The sequence below is a fragment of the Stylophora pistillata genome, chromosome 1 (assembly GCF_964205215.1).
Source record: "Stylophora pistillata chromosome 1, jaStyPist1.2, whole genome shotgun sequence".
Taxonomy (NCBI): domain Eukaryota; kingdom Metazoa; phylum Cnidaria; class Anthozoa; order Scleractinia; family Pocilloporidae; genus Stylophora; species Stylophora pistillata.
The window spans coordinates 20,082,220-20,095,526 of record NC_142519.1 but is presented as its reverse complement, the minus strand read 5'-3'; the positions used below and the strand labels follow the sequence as shown (position 1 = coordinate 20,095,526).

At 35.8% G+C, this 13,307-nt stretch overlaps 1 protein-coding gene across 1 annotated transcript; it reads left to right on the top strand.

Annotated features, from left to right (window-relative positions):
- The first annotated feature begins 1,931 nt into the window (after nucleotides 1-1,931).
- LOC111340207 (AN1-type zinc finger protein 4) lies at nucleotides 1,932-12,940 on the top strand. The gene is made up of 13 exons (XM_022947008.2): nucleotides 1,932-2,317; nucleotides 4,854-4,929; nucleotides 5,812-5,879; nucleotides 6,209-6,263; nucleotides 6,476-6,535; nucleotides 7,082-7,159; nucleotides 7,796-7,859; nucleotides 8,237-8,317; nucleotides 9,525-9,595; nucleotides 10,008-10,590; nucleotides 11,020-11,071; nucleotides 11,509-11,650; nucleotides 12,135-12,940. Exons 1-13 carry the CDS (start codon nucleotides 2,215-2,217, stop codon nucleotides 12,268-12,270), a joined length of 1,569 nt encoding a protein of 522 aa, XP_022802743.2. The 5' UTR covers nucleotides 1,932-2,214; the 3' UTR covers nucleotides 12,271-12,940.
- The last annotated feature ends 367 nt before the right edge of the window (nucleotides 12,941-13,307 follow it).

Sequence of the window (13,307 nt, the reverse complement as noted above, 5' to 3'; positions counted from 1 at the left end):
CCAGACCTTGAACTAAAGGGGGGGGGGGGGAGCATTTTCGTTTGTGTGTGTCCTCCTGCCGGCTTTTCCTCCTTCTTCGTTTGTTTTGATTTGTTTTTTGTTTTTAACCCAAAATAAGGGGAGTCCTGGACCCCTTGTGCTCTCCCCTAGATCCGCCACTGGTTGTATCACTCCTGGTTATACTTTCTTGAACCATAAAAAATATTAGAATAAATGTCCCAAGAAACTACTAGCAGATTTGATACTCCCCCTGAATGGTTTAACGTCCACTGTTGTTTAATAATAGCCCGTATTACCTCCTAGAATTTCGTTTCCTTGGCTGATCTCTGCTGCCCATGCAGAGGTGGAGAGAGAGTCTAGGGATTGAGAGTCTCCCCTAGCCACAACACAGTGAGCCTAGTTCCATTGCGATCTCTCGATCTAAAGCACCGGTCCTAACAGCTCTTTTTCGCCGGAAAAAAGAATGAAAAGACTGCGAAAAATAAAGCAAGGGGCAGCGAAAATGGCCAGGTATGGGATACTTGAACAGAGTCAGGAATAAAAAATAAGATCTTGCAATCAGCTACGATCCTTTTCGAGCAGTGAAGCTCAAAAGCCGCGTAGAAAAATTTCCTACGGTTTTATACCTTTTCTTTGTCATCATCAATTTTCTGATAATCATTCCTAGTATTACAGAATTTTTGGATCTATGTATAAGCCGGCCGAAGGAAGGTAACATCCCACCTACGATTTGATTTACAAGCCTGGCGAACATTTTCTTATTTTTTATTGCATTGGAAAAAAAATGACTATGAAACGGTATAAATATTGCAAAACTCTGCTTAACGATGTATGATTCCCGATTTAGTTATTGATTTATTTTTGTGGCAGCTAAGGAGTACAAACATGCGAAGGCGAATACTAAACTGCTTTCAATAATCGCCGTCGTTCTTCGGCATCAAACTATTATTTGTTTTGAAAATTTTCTGTTTTTTTAAATAAGTTTTTGTTAAGACGTACGTAATAATCGCCGTCGTTCTTAGACATCAAACTACAGTCGACTCCCGATAACTCGAACCCTCGCTAACTCGAACCTCGCGCTAACTCGAACCAAAATCGATTTCCCATGGATTTCCGTCACACATTCACTGTAATTTTACCCTCGGTAACTCGAACCCTCGATAACTCGAAACTCCCGCTAACTCGAACCAATTTTCGTTTCCCTTCAGGTCATTTTCTATATAATTTTACCCTCGATAACTCGAACCATGTCCGTCAATGCGTGACAAGTCAAAACACTGTTGTCCAAAACCTTAAATTTATTTTGAAGCAGCCGCGTGAACTGTTTCCTTTCTTTTACATTACACAAAACGTGTCAGTTCAGTTCAAGTTCCGCTGGTTTTCACAAAGTGTTGCTTCCTAACTCCTTTTTAAATCGCATGAGGTTATTTGTACCAGTAGCCCGACATTGTTCTCTTAAAAAAAATCCTGTACGGTTCGCAGTTACTGGACCTCTCCCCGCTGCATTCCTTTGTTATATTTTTCACATTACGGTGCGTTTCGATTTATACAGTAATTTAGAGTCGTATTTTCTCTTTTTTCACTCGGCTTCTCTTTACTGTAATAAAATTTGATTAAAATGTACACTGCATATAAAGAAAAACATTTGACACCTTTTTTCCCTTATTTCCGGTCATTTTTTCTCAACTCCCGATAACTCCAACCTTTTTCAATTTCCCTTGAAGGTTCGAATTATCGGGAGTCGACTGTATTATTTCTTTTGAAAATTTCTGTTTTGGTTAAAACATACGTAGATGGGCTCAAGGACCAATTAAATACGCCAACTAATTTGCTGTTGTGATTGGTGAAGTCATTTTGCGTTTGTTACTCATTGTTCACACGCGAAAATAAGTTTTGCGCGAATTTCCATGACAACTGCTCTTCATCCGGGTACCCTGGGAACAAATTAGTAGCGCATCCGACACGCGTTGAAATGTTTAGTCCGAGGTGAAATACTTCCACCATTTCCAAAATAACTGTTGGATCTGGTCGGTGATCATCGAAGGAATATGTTAAATTGATTTTTATGGCCATGGAATACAGCATTATTTAATTATGGCTACAAGAGATAACTTGCAGTCGACAGGCTCCAAGACGTGGTTTGAGGTATTCTTGGTCGCAAAGGATTTTAATTGCTAACTTTCGGTGTGAAAGCTTCGTTGAAAAGGTCCATAGATGGACCTGTTTATTGAGACGTTAACTGGAACAGCCTTCGAGTTACGAGTTAGTCCTTTTGAAACCATCATGAGCGTAAAAGCTAAGATTCAACGTCTAGAAGGTGAGTGTAAACGCAAGTACTCTCATATTATTCTGAGCTGATGAATAATTGTGTGGGAACAACAGCGAACCATCGAGAACAAAACTAGTTTATTTTATCATAAGGAAATTAAAAGATCGGTAGGTTTGAAGTTTCCTTTCAACATGTAAAACCCGTGTACCTGATGAACGTGTTTTCGAAGGTTTGCCCTCACATCCGACATAAATAATTTAAAATGTGTGGTTTTGCACCATTTGTAAACACTGGCCAAGTGGATAAACTAGTACATTTGGAAGTTATTTTCTCGTCGTAATTCTGAAATGGAAGTATTTCCAATGGGTTACGAAGGATCACAAACCAACGCGAGTTGTTGATTATATTGGACCCGTTTTATTTTGAATAGTCTGGGAAATTATCTCTTCGATGGCGTTTTGATGGTATGTTACTCAACATCATTTCTTGATTTTTTCCCTTGGCATCAGTCTTCTTAGGTTAAAATAACTCTTATTAGGAAGAACTTTAACGTCTTGTCACCGCCTGAAAACTCTTTCTTCCAACATCTGTGGGCAAGTTTAACACCTTAAAAGAAAACACTTGAATATTTTCACGTTATCGGCCTTTCGTTAAAACGCGATGTTATCGTTTTTGTAATTATTATGCGGATCCGTTGTGGTATGTTGAGATCTTCTAGGGTTGTGGGGATGTTTACAAAAAGCATATCACTGTGCTGTTTATTTTTCTTCACGTTTTTATGGTCCTACATTTATCGAAGCATGTGATTGTTCGATATTATGTCGAGTAAGATTGTCACGCACATATACATGTGTCTTTCTGGATATGAACTTGGACTCGGATGCCGCAAATGTTCAGACTTGACAGTTGCTCGTTGATAAGGTTTATCTGATCAGTGACTTTTGGGATGCCAATAATCATCACTAGTTGTTTGACAATGTCCTCTGTTAAGTCATGTAACCAAGAACATTACTGATCTTTGTTCCCAAACTGAGAAACTTCGCCATCCAGACGAAACTGAAATTTTTACCTTGAATGCAGTTCCATCATATGTTTATCTTAAGATTAGACTTCCTTTGTGGTCAGTTGCTAAATCAAGTTATTTCAATTCCTAGTTATTCATGGAGTGTTAACACTCTACATATGAAAGCTTTGACATGCTTGCAGCTGACAAATTTGACCTGTGACCAATTGATTTATACCCAGGAGAAAATAAAGGCTTTGAAAACTGAGAGCTAAATTTACCTTTGACAACAATTGTTTTGTCATCAGATAGACTCTGAGTATAACTTGTAAACTTTCCTTTGTGTATTTTTAGCTTTTGCATGGTTTTCTAACTAAAATTTCTGTTATCAGATATGTAATTGTAAATTTTATTTTTGTGTCCTGCTCATTATTTTTCCCAAATATTTTAACTCTCATGAAGTATGTCAAGGGGGAAGTGAGATACTGTTGCAATAATTTGAATATATCAACAAAGTTGGAATGGTAAAATTTGAACTTTGTTGATATATATATCTTATTAACCAGGCGCGAGGGCCGTACTGGGAGAATATCGGCCTGAGGTCTTGACAGTACGAACCGAGCGCAGCGAGGTCTGTACAAAAAGACCGAGGGCTGATATTCTTCCAGTACGGTCCCGAGCAAGCTTGGTTAATAAGAGATTTACTATACGACTGAAGTTCAAAGGGACACAAGTGCAGTATCATTCGGGACCATTCGAGACAATGCCCGGTCCAATACTTAGAGAATATTGGACCGGCAATAGAGCATTTTGATTGGTTGATTTTAGTTTCTTGGCCTTCTGACTGCCCGAGTCGTGTACTAAATTCAAATTATTTTGTTACCCCCACCGATGCAGCCCCAGTTTCTTTAAAAACTATCAGCCTTTACTGTTGTAATAGATTTGAGCCAGCTACTGATAAAGCATAGCGAAATCATGATGTAGAATATCTGCAGCTGTAGCTCGTTATAATTTCCTTTTTCTTTTTGCATTATAATGTTTAGATCGAGTAATACTTGTAACCAGAAGGCATCGTGTAATTGTATTTTCTGGTATGTAGAAAAAAAACAAGAAGCAAGAATTATAAAAGAAACTCATTGGTTGACAATAAATTGTGACCATAGGTTTACATGTTTGAAGTTTGACATAGTTATTGTCACTAACATTCTTTGTCAGTGTACTTGTAATTACCTTGATTAATTCACTTGATTGATGAATTGTGTTGTCTCCTTGATGGAATAATGGATTTCAATGGGTTAGTCTAAAGCTGGTTCTTCACAGGTTAAACTGTCAACTGAACCAGGAATACAGGATAGTTGATATAAAAACAATTTCCCTGCAAACTCAAAGAATGGTTTAGGACTTGATTATACCTGTGATTATAGCACCTATATCATTGTTGCAAACAAGCCTGTAACACATATGAAAACTACCTGATTTACCAACTGATTTCTATTAAAGACATACCATAGTTATTATTATTGACATATTTGATTGTTTATTTGTCAAAAGTCTAAAATGTGAATGTTGTTAAAACTGTAGGCATTCCAATGTCTCAGCAGCATTTGATATGGAGATCTGTTGAGTTAGAAGATGATTATTGTCTCCATGATTATAAGTAAGTATGTGAAAAGTGTAAGCTTTGAACTAAAAAAGTGATAATGTTATACTATTTGGTTGAATAATTTTTTGTGGTAATCAGGTTCTTGATCAAAAAATTTTTAAGTTGATTTGGATGGCAAACCCTATGACTGCATCATGTCCCCTCAACCAGATATAAACAAGATGCCTGGAGGCATTAACGAGGGATTTGTTGGTCCTTATCTACATGTACAGTCACTCAGGTTTTAAGTTTAAAAACAATAAACTTAATGCTGACTCTTCAAAGTACAGGAATGAAATTGAAAAATAGAGAAAAAAAAGGTCAACAACATGTAACGAAATTGTGTGGATACCCATCCAAGGGGTAACCCCAGCTAACAGGGCATGGCTTCAGTAAGAAGGAACACATGGTTATCATGCCCCAACAAAAAGTTGGTGCATATTTGGACAAATGCTGAAACTAGAAGAAAACTTTTTTATTCTTGATTTGTTGCCCATAAAGGTGGTTTGTTATTTTTAATATGAATTTTGAAAAACAGTGACACGTTACCAAGGCCAGACTGAGAGTTTTTGGTATACATATGTGTAATTTCTCTCTCTTTACGAATTACATGAATTGTGCAATCACCAATTCACTTCAAATTGTTGAAGTCCCTTTAATTGAACTCTAGCTCAACGGCTCTTTTTTTATGTTTATACCTTCATTTAAAAATAATAACTGATGCATTATTTTAACAAGGATTTCCTGTTTTGTGCATATTTGTTGTAAAACTAGGATTGTTTTCAAGTAAAAGTGTTTATAGATTAAGCGATTTCTCATTAAAGAATAATTTTTAACAATTTAAAGAAAAATGAATTATATTTGGCTCATTTTTTTTATTTCTCCTCATCAATTTAGTATTGCAGATGGAGCAACGTTACAACTGGTGCTAGCGATGAGAGGTGGCCCTATCAATACCAGAAGAAGTGAGTCAATCTAAATCTAAATTACATCATGTACAAGTAGACTTTTTTTAAGTACAATGGTGGTTGACATTTCACAAGAGCACTGTTGTCAAACCTTCACTCAAGGCTGTCTTACTACTTCAGGCACTTGTCCACAGTTACTGCTGTTTTTAGTATGGGCTAATGTAACCGCAAGTTTTTGTAATGAAAACTCTCTATTGTTAATGAGAGAGAGAATAATGGTAAGACCATTAATTTGTATTTTCAACCACATTTGAGCAGATCAGTGAGGGGTTAAATAAATATGGCTTTGTACTAAGTTATGACCTTCTTTGATTTGTTCTCTTAAGTTCCTGTTGAAGATCCTACTATACGAGAAATGGCTGAATACATGGAAGTAAACAGGTGAAATTTTGTCCTCCTTTAGACTTTAGTTCTTGCATGATATTTCATAAGCAAGTTTATTTTAAATAGATGCTTGTAGTCATGGTAATGTTATGGAACTATAATGAACCTACACTTTTGATTAAACAGTAAAAAAGTAATTTATCAATTATTTGTTTATTCCTCTTTTGAGTGAGACTATTATTCACATGTAGATTTGTTCCTTTTTGCAGGGATGAAATATGGGATAAACTACCCAAAGATAACCGCCAAGTGACTTTACTTGTTTTTAGGTAACTCTATAAACCTCTTAGACTATGATGAGCCCAATTTTGTTCATATAAATTGGCCTGCCTATCACCATTAACATTGGAAAAAATTTTTACTCAGTCGGCAGACAAATGCAAGCATTAAAATTATTAGAAATGTAGCTCACTATTAGTGATGGGGGTCTTCTCTTTCCCTTTGATCATTTTATTATTATTATTATTGTTATTATTATTGTTATTATTATAATTATAATTATTATTATTATTATTATTATTACCATTGTTTAGTTTGTCTGCTTCATTTCTAAGGCTGTGATCAAAACAAGATTTAGTGGAGCTAGGGGAGTGTCTTTTGACATTACATAATTATATACATGTGATAGATAAGAACTTTCCCAGAATGTGCTCTGCTCCTGCAGTTTAATATTTCCTTGTGGTGGATCACTATCAATGCTCCTGTGAAAAAAATTCAATTCTGAAGCCATTAAAGGTCTTTTATTTCTCCTACATCACTATAATCTTCACTTATTTTCAGTCTTAATTTGATATTGACGTTACAATATTTTTTAGGGATGGAGACCAGTTGAATTTTTTCCGAGTGGTGGACAGAGGTGATGGAACACTAACCCCTCTTTCAGACTCATTAAGGTATTTACACATGTGTACATAAATTTGTATTTTAACTGGTAATGGTAAGGACCCTGTCAATGATTTGCATAACAGATTTGACGTCCACATAAGGTTACTGTTAACCTTCAGGATGCAATTTGGAAAGTTGTGTTTGTGGAGGCAGTGGATGTTTAGAAAGAAATCTAGAAAACCCTGTATTACAGGAAAATTAATTTAACACAGAATGAAAAAAGAGCTTAGACACTAAAACAAGTTGGGAGTATATGCTAAACCCACAGCGATACAAGGTATTGGTTTTATCAAATGAGTCAATGATGTAAAATTGGCCGACACAAAGAGTTTAAAAGCTGATATTTCGAGCATTAGCCCTTCATCAGAGCAAATTACCTTGTTATCCCATTGACGCAGCACCACAGTAAAGTAACTTACTCCCTTTCCCCATTGATTGAATTATCTGTAAATATGGACAACTTTAGGCCATTATTTCTGTGATGATTTTAGCTGAGGTTTTTTATTGCTTTGTTTACTTGATTTGTGCTCAAAGTTGCTGTAAAGATAATATTTTTTCTGTGATTTCTACAGTTGGTTCGAATTTTCAAATATTGATTTACAGTATTTTGTATTAAGCAATGGTTCTTTTCATAAAAAATGTAGTGGTGCTTCAATGTACAATTTGTATGACGAAGAGGAAGAGGATAATCAACCTCCAATATCACAGGTTTGTTACATCAAAATTTGCTGTTTTGTGAATTTCAACATAAGGTAGCTGTAATTAGTGATTGGATTTAATTTAATGCCTGTGCTCCATTAGCTTGACATTTTATGAATTATTGCATTTGTTGCAGTTTAAACTGAGTTAATAAGGTTCAAATGAATTCAAACTAGTCAGAAACCATTTTAACTTGAAATTATACAGTGCCATCAAGTTGTATTCCATTTTGTTTTAAACTCACATACTGGTCTGAAATAGAAAAACTTATTCCAAAAGTACATAATATGTTTGAGTCTGGTGTGAAGGTATTTGCACTGTATACTGTATCTTTAAATGTCATTTCAGTGCAGGTGAAGTGATCAGTTTTAATAATTTAATTTCAGGAAGCCATTAAGGAAAACAGTGTCACTATGAACAAAATGAGAGTTCTTAAGAATAAAATGGAATCACAGAAAAACATGAAGGTAAAAAAATAAACTATACATTGAGGGTAACCTGCAGTAATTATGTTTTAGGAATCCAAACATGAATAGATGCCATAATGTGGAAACTGTAAACAATAAATACAGTTCTCTTACAACCAGAATATAATTGAAGAATCTTAATATGAACTTGTCAGAATGTCTGAGGTTATTTTATGTTACTTATTTCTGTTGAATTATATGTTTTTTTTAGGTATTGGTCTATGCTGCCCAATTTGTGTTATTAACAGAGAAAGCTTTTACAACCTTCTTCAATTAGATGTTCATTTAATTTTTAAGTGATGAGAGTGATTTTAACACTGGCTGAGTAGAACGAAATAAGTGAAAAATGTTTTTCTAACATGTCGCTGGGGCCTGGGTATAGGTCATGTGACCTATGGGGCGGGCAGTTGTTTTTGTTGCATCTACCATTGCCGACTTTCCCCCCACCCACCCAAAGATTTAAATGTTTTTACAATACCAGTATAATGTACTAGCCTGGAACTTTTTCTGTTATTTCCGGTCTTGGTGTAAAAAACTATGCTACTTGTATCAGGGCTAAAAATTGACGGTCGCACGGTCGCCAGTGGCGAGTTAAAACTGACTAGGGCGACCAAAAGTTTAAGTTTGATCGCCCGATGGGCGACTACATGTACAATCTCGAAAAGCTGTAATGCAATGTAAATTATGAGAAGTACAAAGTTAAAAATAAAACCCAATATGTAGTTTAATCGGACTACCTTTCTCTTCGTTTTTTGCCTGGACTCTAACATCGTCCATTTTAGTAAATTTTTAGTTTTGAAGTGGAAATTCCGAGCCGTTTTCACCCGGGTGTTTTCACGAGCGATCCACATTCAAGGCGCCATTTTGGAATTGCCACGTGACTCTCCCCCAGACTTCCGTGCGGGATGGTTTCGAAAAAGGCCATAGGGCATTTATTCGAGTGTTTCATTTTAAACAAAAGGAAATCCTGGGCTACTTCTTTTTGGGATGGGCGACTAAGAATTCAAGTTAACTGGCCCAACTGGCCACCAAGCACTGGAGTTAATTTTTAGCCCTGTTGTATTAGCTTTGAATTTGCAATAAAGGTCAAGTTGCAGCGGTCAGCTTGACATGGCTACCAGCAGTGTTTGAGAAAGGATATAAGTATGGTAATAGTTTTGTGTTGCAAATTCTGGGAAATACATGTTCTGTTTTGATTTAATTTCAGCCTAAATATCAACCAGCACCACCACCTACTGAAAAACCTACTAGTACATCTATTCTAAGTGCAAGAAGAAGGTAAAGTCAATTGTTAGTAATGATTTTTTGCCTCGTGCAGAGATAGAATCACTAAAGTGGAACATTATGACATAATTAATCCACAGTGCAAATGATTTTTTTTTTTCATGAGAAATTATTTAATACTTCTTGTGTGCAAGAGAGGTGGTCAAGAGAGAATGAAATATGAATGTAGATGATGACAAATGGAATATAGAAAGAAGGAGTGGTGGGGGGAGGGGGAGAGAGAAAGTGCACTGTTTTTCACCCTCATCCCCCTTCCGTCTACCCCCTTCCTTTTCCTTCCCTGCAGTTTTTCAAGTCCAACAGGACAGCTCTATGCATAACCTCAAGTGTTGTTCCTTACAAGGCATTTGTATCAGAGACATTGCTTGTTGTCTGTTGTGGTGTAATTTCTTTAATTTTTTTCTAGGTTGCAATTAACCTCTGCTTCAGCTACAACAAAAACTCATGAGACAGCATTCCGAGTTGTTGACCATCAGTCAGCAAGTAGACATCAACCTAAGGCTGGAGCAGTTCAAGGTTCACCTTCAAAACAATCAAGTGCAACAAGCAGGGTCATGCCTAAAGGGCCTTTGCCACCTGTCAATACAAGAAGAAAAACAAGTCAAATTGATGTATCAGACTTCTTAGTACAACCTAGCCAAGATACAAAAATTGTTCCTTCAAGTCGAGCACTTTCAAGGAGTGCAATTAAAGAAGGAAGAAAGGCAATATCAGAGATAGTGAAAGACTCTAAAGAAATTAAACCCCTGGGAAGTATATCAAAACCTGTTAGTCATCACAAAGAAACAAGGACTTCAAGCCCATCACATGGGGCAACTAGCTTAGATTATGCATCTGGAAGTGCTAGTTTACGACGATCAAGAATTCCTGAGGATTCTTCCAGTGTTAGGTATCCTTTAGATATGTCAACAGGAAGTGGTGGATTCAGACGGCTTCGTGGGATGGAAAATCGAGTTCCAACTCCAGAAGGAAGAAGATCTGGACTTTTGGTAAGTATGGATCATAGATTTAGGTTATTCTGCTACTCCTGTTGTAAATTCACTTTTAGTTTTATCACTGTTGTAATAATAGTTTAATATTTGTAGTGCGCAAATTTCATTTACATAATTATGATCAAATGTGGTTCAGTGTTGTATTTACAATGTTAATGTTTTATGAAGGAAGCAGCACAAGCATCCTAGTTAAACATTATTGGTCAGTGTTTGAAAATTTTTCCTGAGAACTATTTTTTTTTTTGCTCTTACTGAGATCATCACTGAATTAAAAAAGTGAACCTTTTTGGGTCTTGAATTTATTCAAGTCGAGCAAACTTGCTTTTTGATCTCCATTCTCAAAGGGGGAAAAAGTATCAAATTAGTACTGAGAGAGATTTTAGTTGACTACTGATGTACTAACTGTATTCATATTTGCATTTACAGAATGATTCCCTGTCATATTCATATCGAATTTCTCATGGAAGTGCATCAAATAGTACGTGGTCATGTTTTGTATTTTTTTAAGTACCACTTTTCGATGTTGTAATTTGTTGCTTTAAAATATATATATATATATATATATCTTATAAACCAAGCACGAGGGCCGTACTGGGAGAATATCGGCCCAAGGTCTGTACAAAAAAGGCCGAGGGCCGATATTCTTCCACTACGGTCCTGAGCAAGCTTGGTTACCTAATAAGAGATTTATTATATGACAGAAGTTCAAAGTGACACAAGTGCGGTATCATTCGGGACCATTTGAGATAGTGCCCGGTCCAATACTTAGAAAATGTTGGACCGGCATCAGAGCATTTTGATTGGTTGATTTTAGTTATTGGCCCTCTGACTGCCCAAGTCGTGTTAGTAATAATATAAGATTGCAATACTTGGAATATGCTAATAAAACTGATGGCATTTTCTGTTCTATTTTAGATTCTCCTTCACACTCACATCATCTTCCTCCTGTAAAAACAAAACCACATCCACCACCACAACTTTTGCCTGCAGTCAAAAAGAAGACTAGATGTTTTTTGTGTGGGAAAAAAACAGGATTAGCCACAACATACCAATGCAGGTATATAAGGTTAACTGGGATGTTGGCTACCTATAATTTTCATTATCATTATTATTGTCATTTCCTTTAGCATTATTGTCACCATTATAATTAACAATTATTCTACGAGCGCGCGTTGGATATGAGATGAAAGACAGCCAACAAGGCGCATAGCGCTGAGTTGGCTATAATCATCTCATATCCAACAATAGCAAGTGGAATAATTGTTTTATTAAAAATGTTAAATTAAGCTATTAAACTTTGTTAAATTTTTAGCTCCCTTTTAATTTTAAGCTGACATGTACGCTTTCCATATTTGTAGATTATGGTATGTTGGCTGATATACCATAATGGCTAAGCCAATAAAAAGTCTTGAGTTGCATTATCCAATGATCTAGTTTTTAATAGTTGTTATTATCACCATTATCTTGTTTGTCTCATTATCCTTAAAATTAATGTTTGTGGTGTAATGCTTAGTCTGTGTTGTTTTTTTTTTTTGCCACAGATGTGGAAACTCATTTTGTGCAACACACCGCTATGCAGAAGCTCACAGCTGTACATATGACTACAAAAGTGAAGGAAGAAAGATAATTGAACAGAACAATCCTGTTATAGCAGCACCCAAGCTCCCCAAAATCTGACAGTTTCCTCAAAAGCAGTTATGTACGATTACAAGTCAGATAAATATATTTTGTAAATATGTTCCAAGTCAACTAAAAATTAATGCCTTGATGGTATGCATCATGTAGATGTGAAAGTCACTGGGATATTGAAGTTTCTTGTTTTGTTTACTTTTGGTACCATGCATGGCAACTGCTATTATTAGTTACTTTGTCTGAAAAATATTGGTAGCCTACCGATTAATAATCCTAGGCAATGGAATTGCTGTGCAATGTATGTTTAGGTTTTTGGCATGGTTTGTCTCCACACAGTATCAGTGTTTTGAAAATATAATTTTGTGCAGTCTTTATCCTTATTTAAACTTTAATTCAAGAGGAGGCTTTGTTAACATTTTTTAGTGCCTTGTAGGTTTCTATATATACTTTTATAGTTTTTTTTTCGTCTTATAACAGGGGTCTTTAAGTAGTAACTTCAGCCATTCTTCTATGTGGTAGATAAGCGTGGTTACATTCTATTTGTGAGTGGTTCATTGAACTTTGAATTTTTGTAAGGTTCCTTTCTCTTTGTCCATAATCCATTGTACATAAATTATAGCAAAGCTATTCCATGGTCACTTGTAAACAAACTGAGCTACTAAAGGAGCAGGTGATTGAGTTAATAAAAGAAAAAATACATGGGTATTGCAGTAGACCTCTGTGTTTGATGATTGCCTTTTGTTACCTGTAGTCTAATCGTAGGACAGCAATGTTGATTTACTGTTGGAGTTAAGTAAACTTCAGTTGTTTTTGGCCTTGCTTCTAGTGTCCAGTTTTGTTTCTTTACACTAAAGAGACAAAATATCTGAGGTAATTACCATTAATCTGTCTAGTTTTTTCGAGGGTGTGACATGGTGAGTTTTCAAGTCTGCACTGCTCGCAGATTTTTTCTCTCTTTTTCAACCAAAGAGATTCATCACAGATATTCAGCAGGAAATGTTTAACACCAGGATGTTGGTATTATTTTCATCCAAATCAATGAAATATCAAACAAATTAATTTTATAATGTTGATGGATTGTT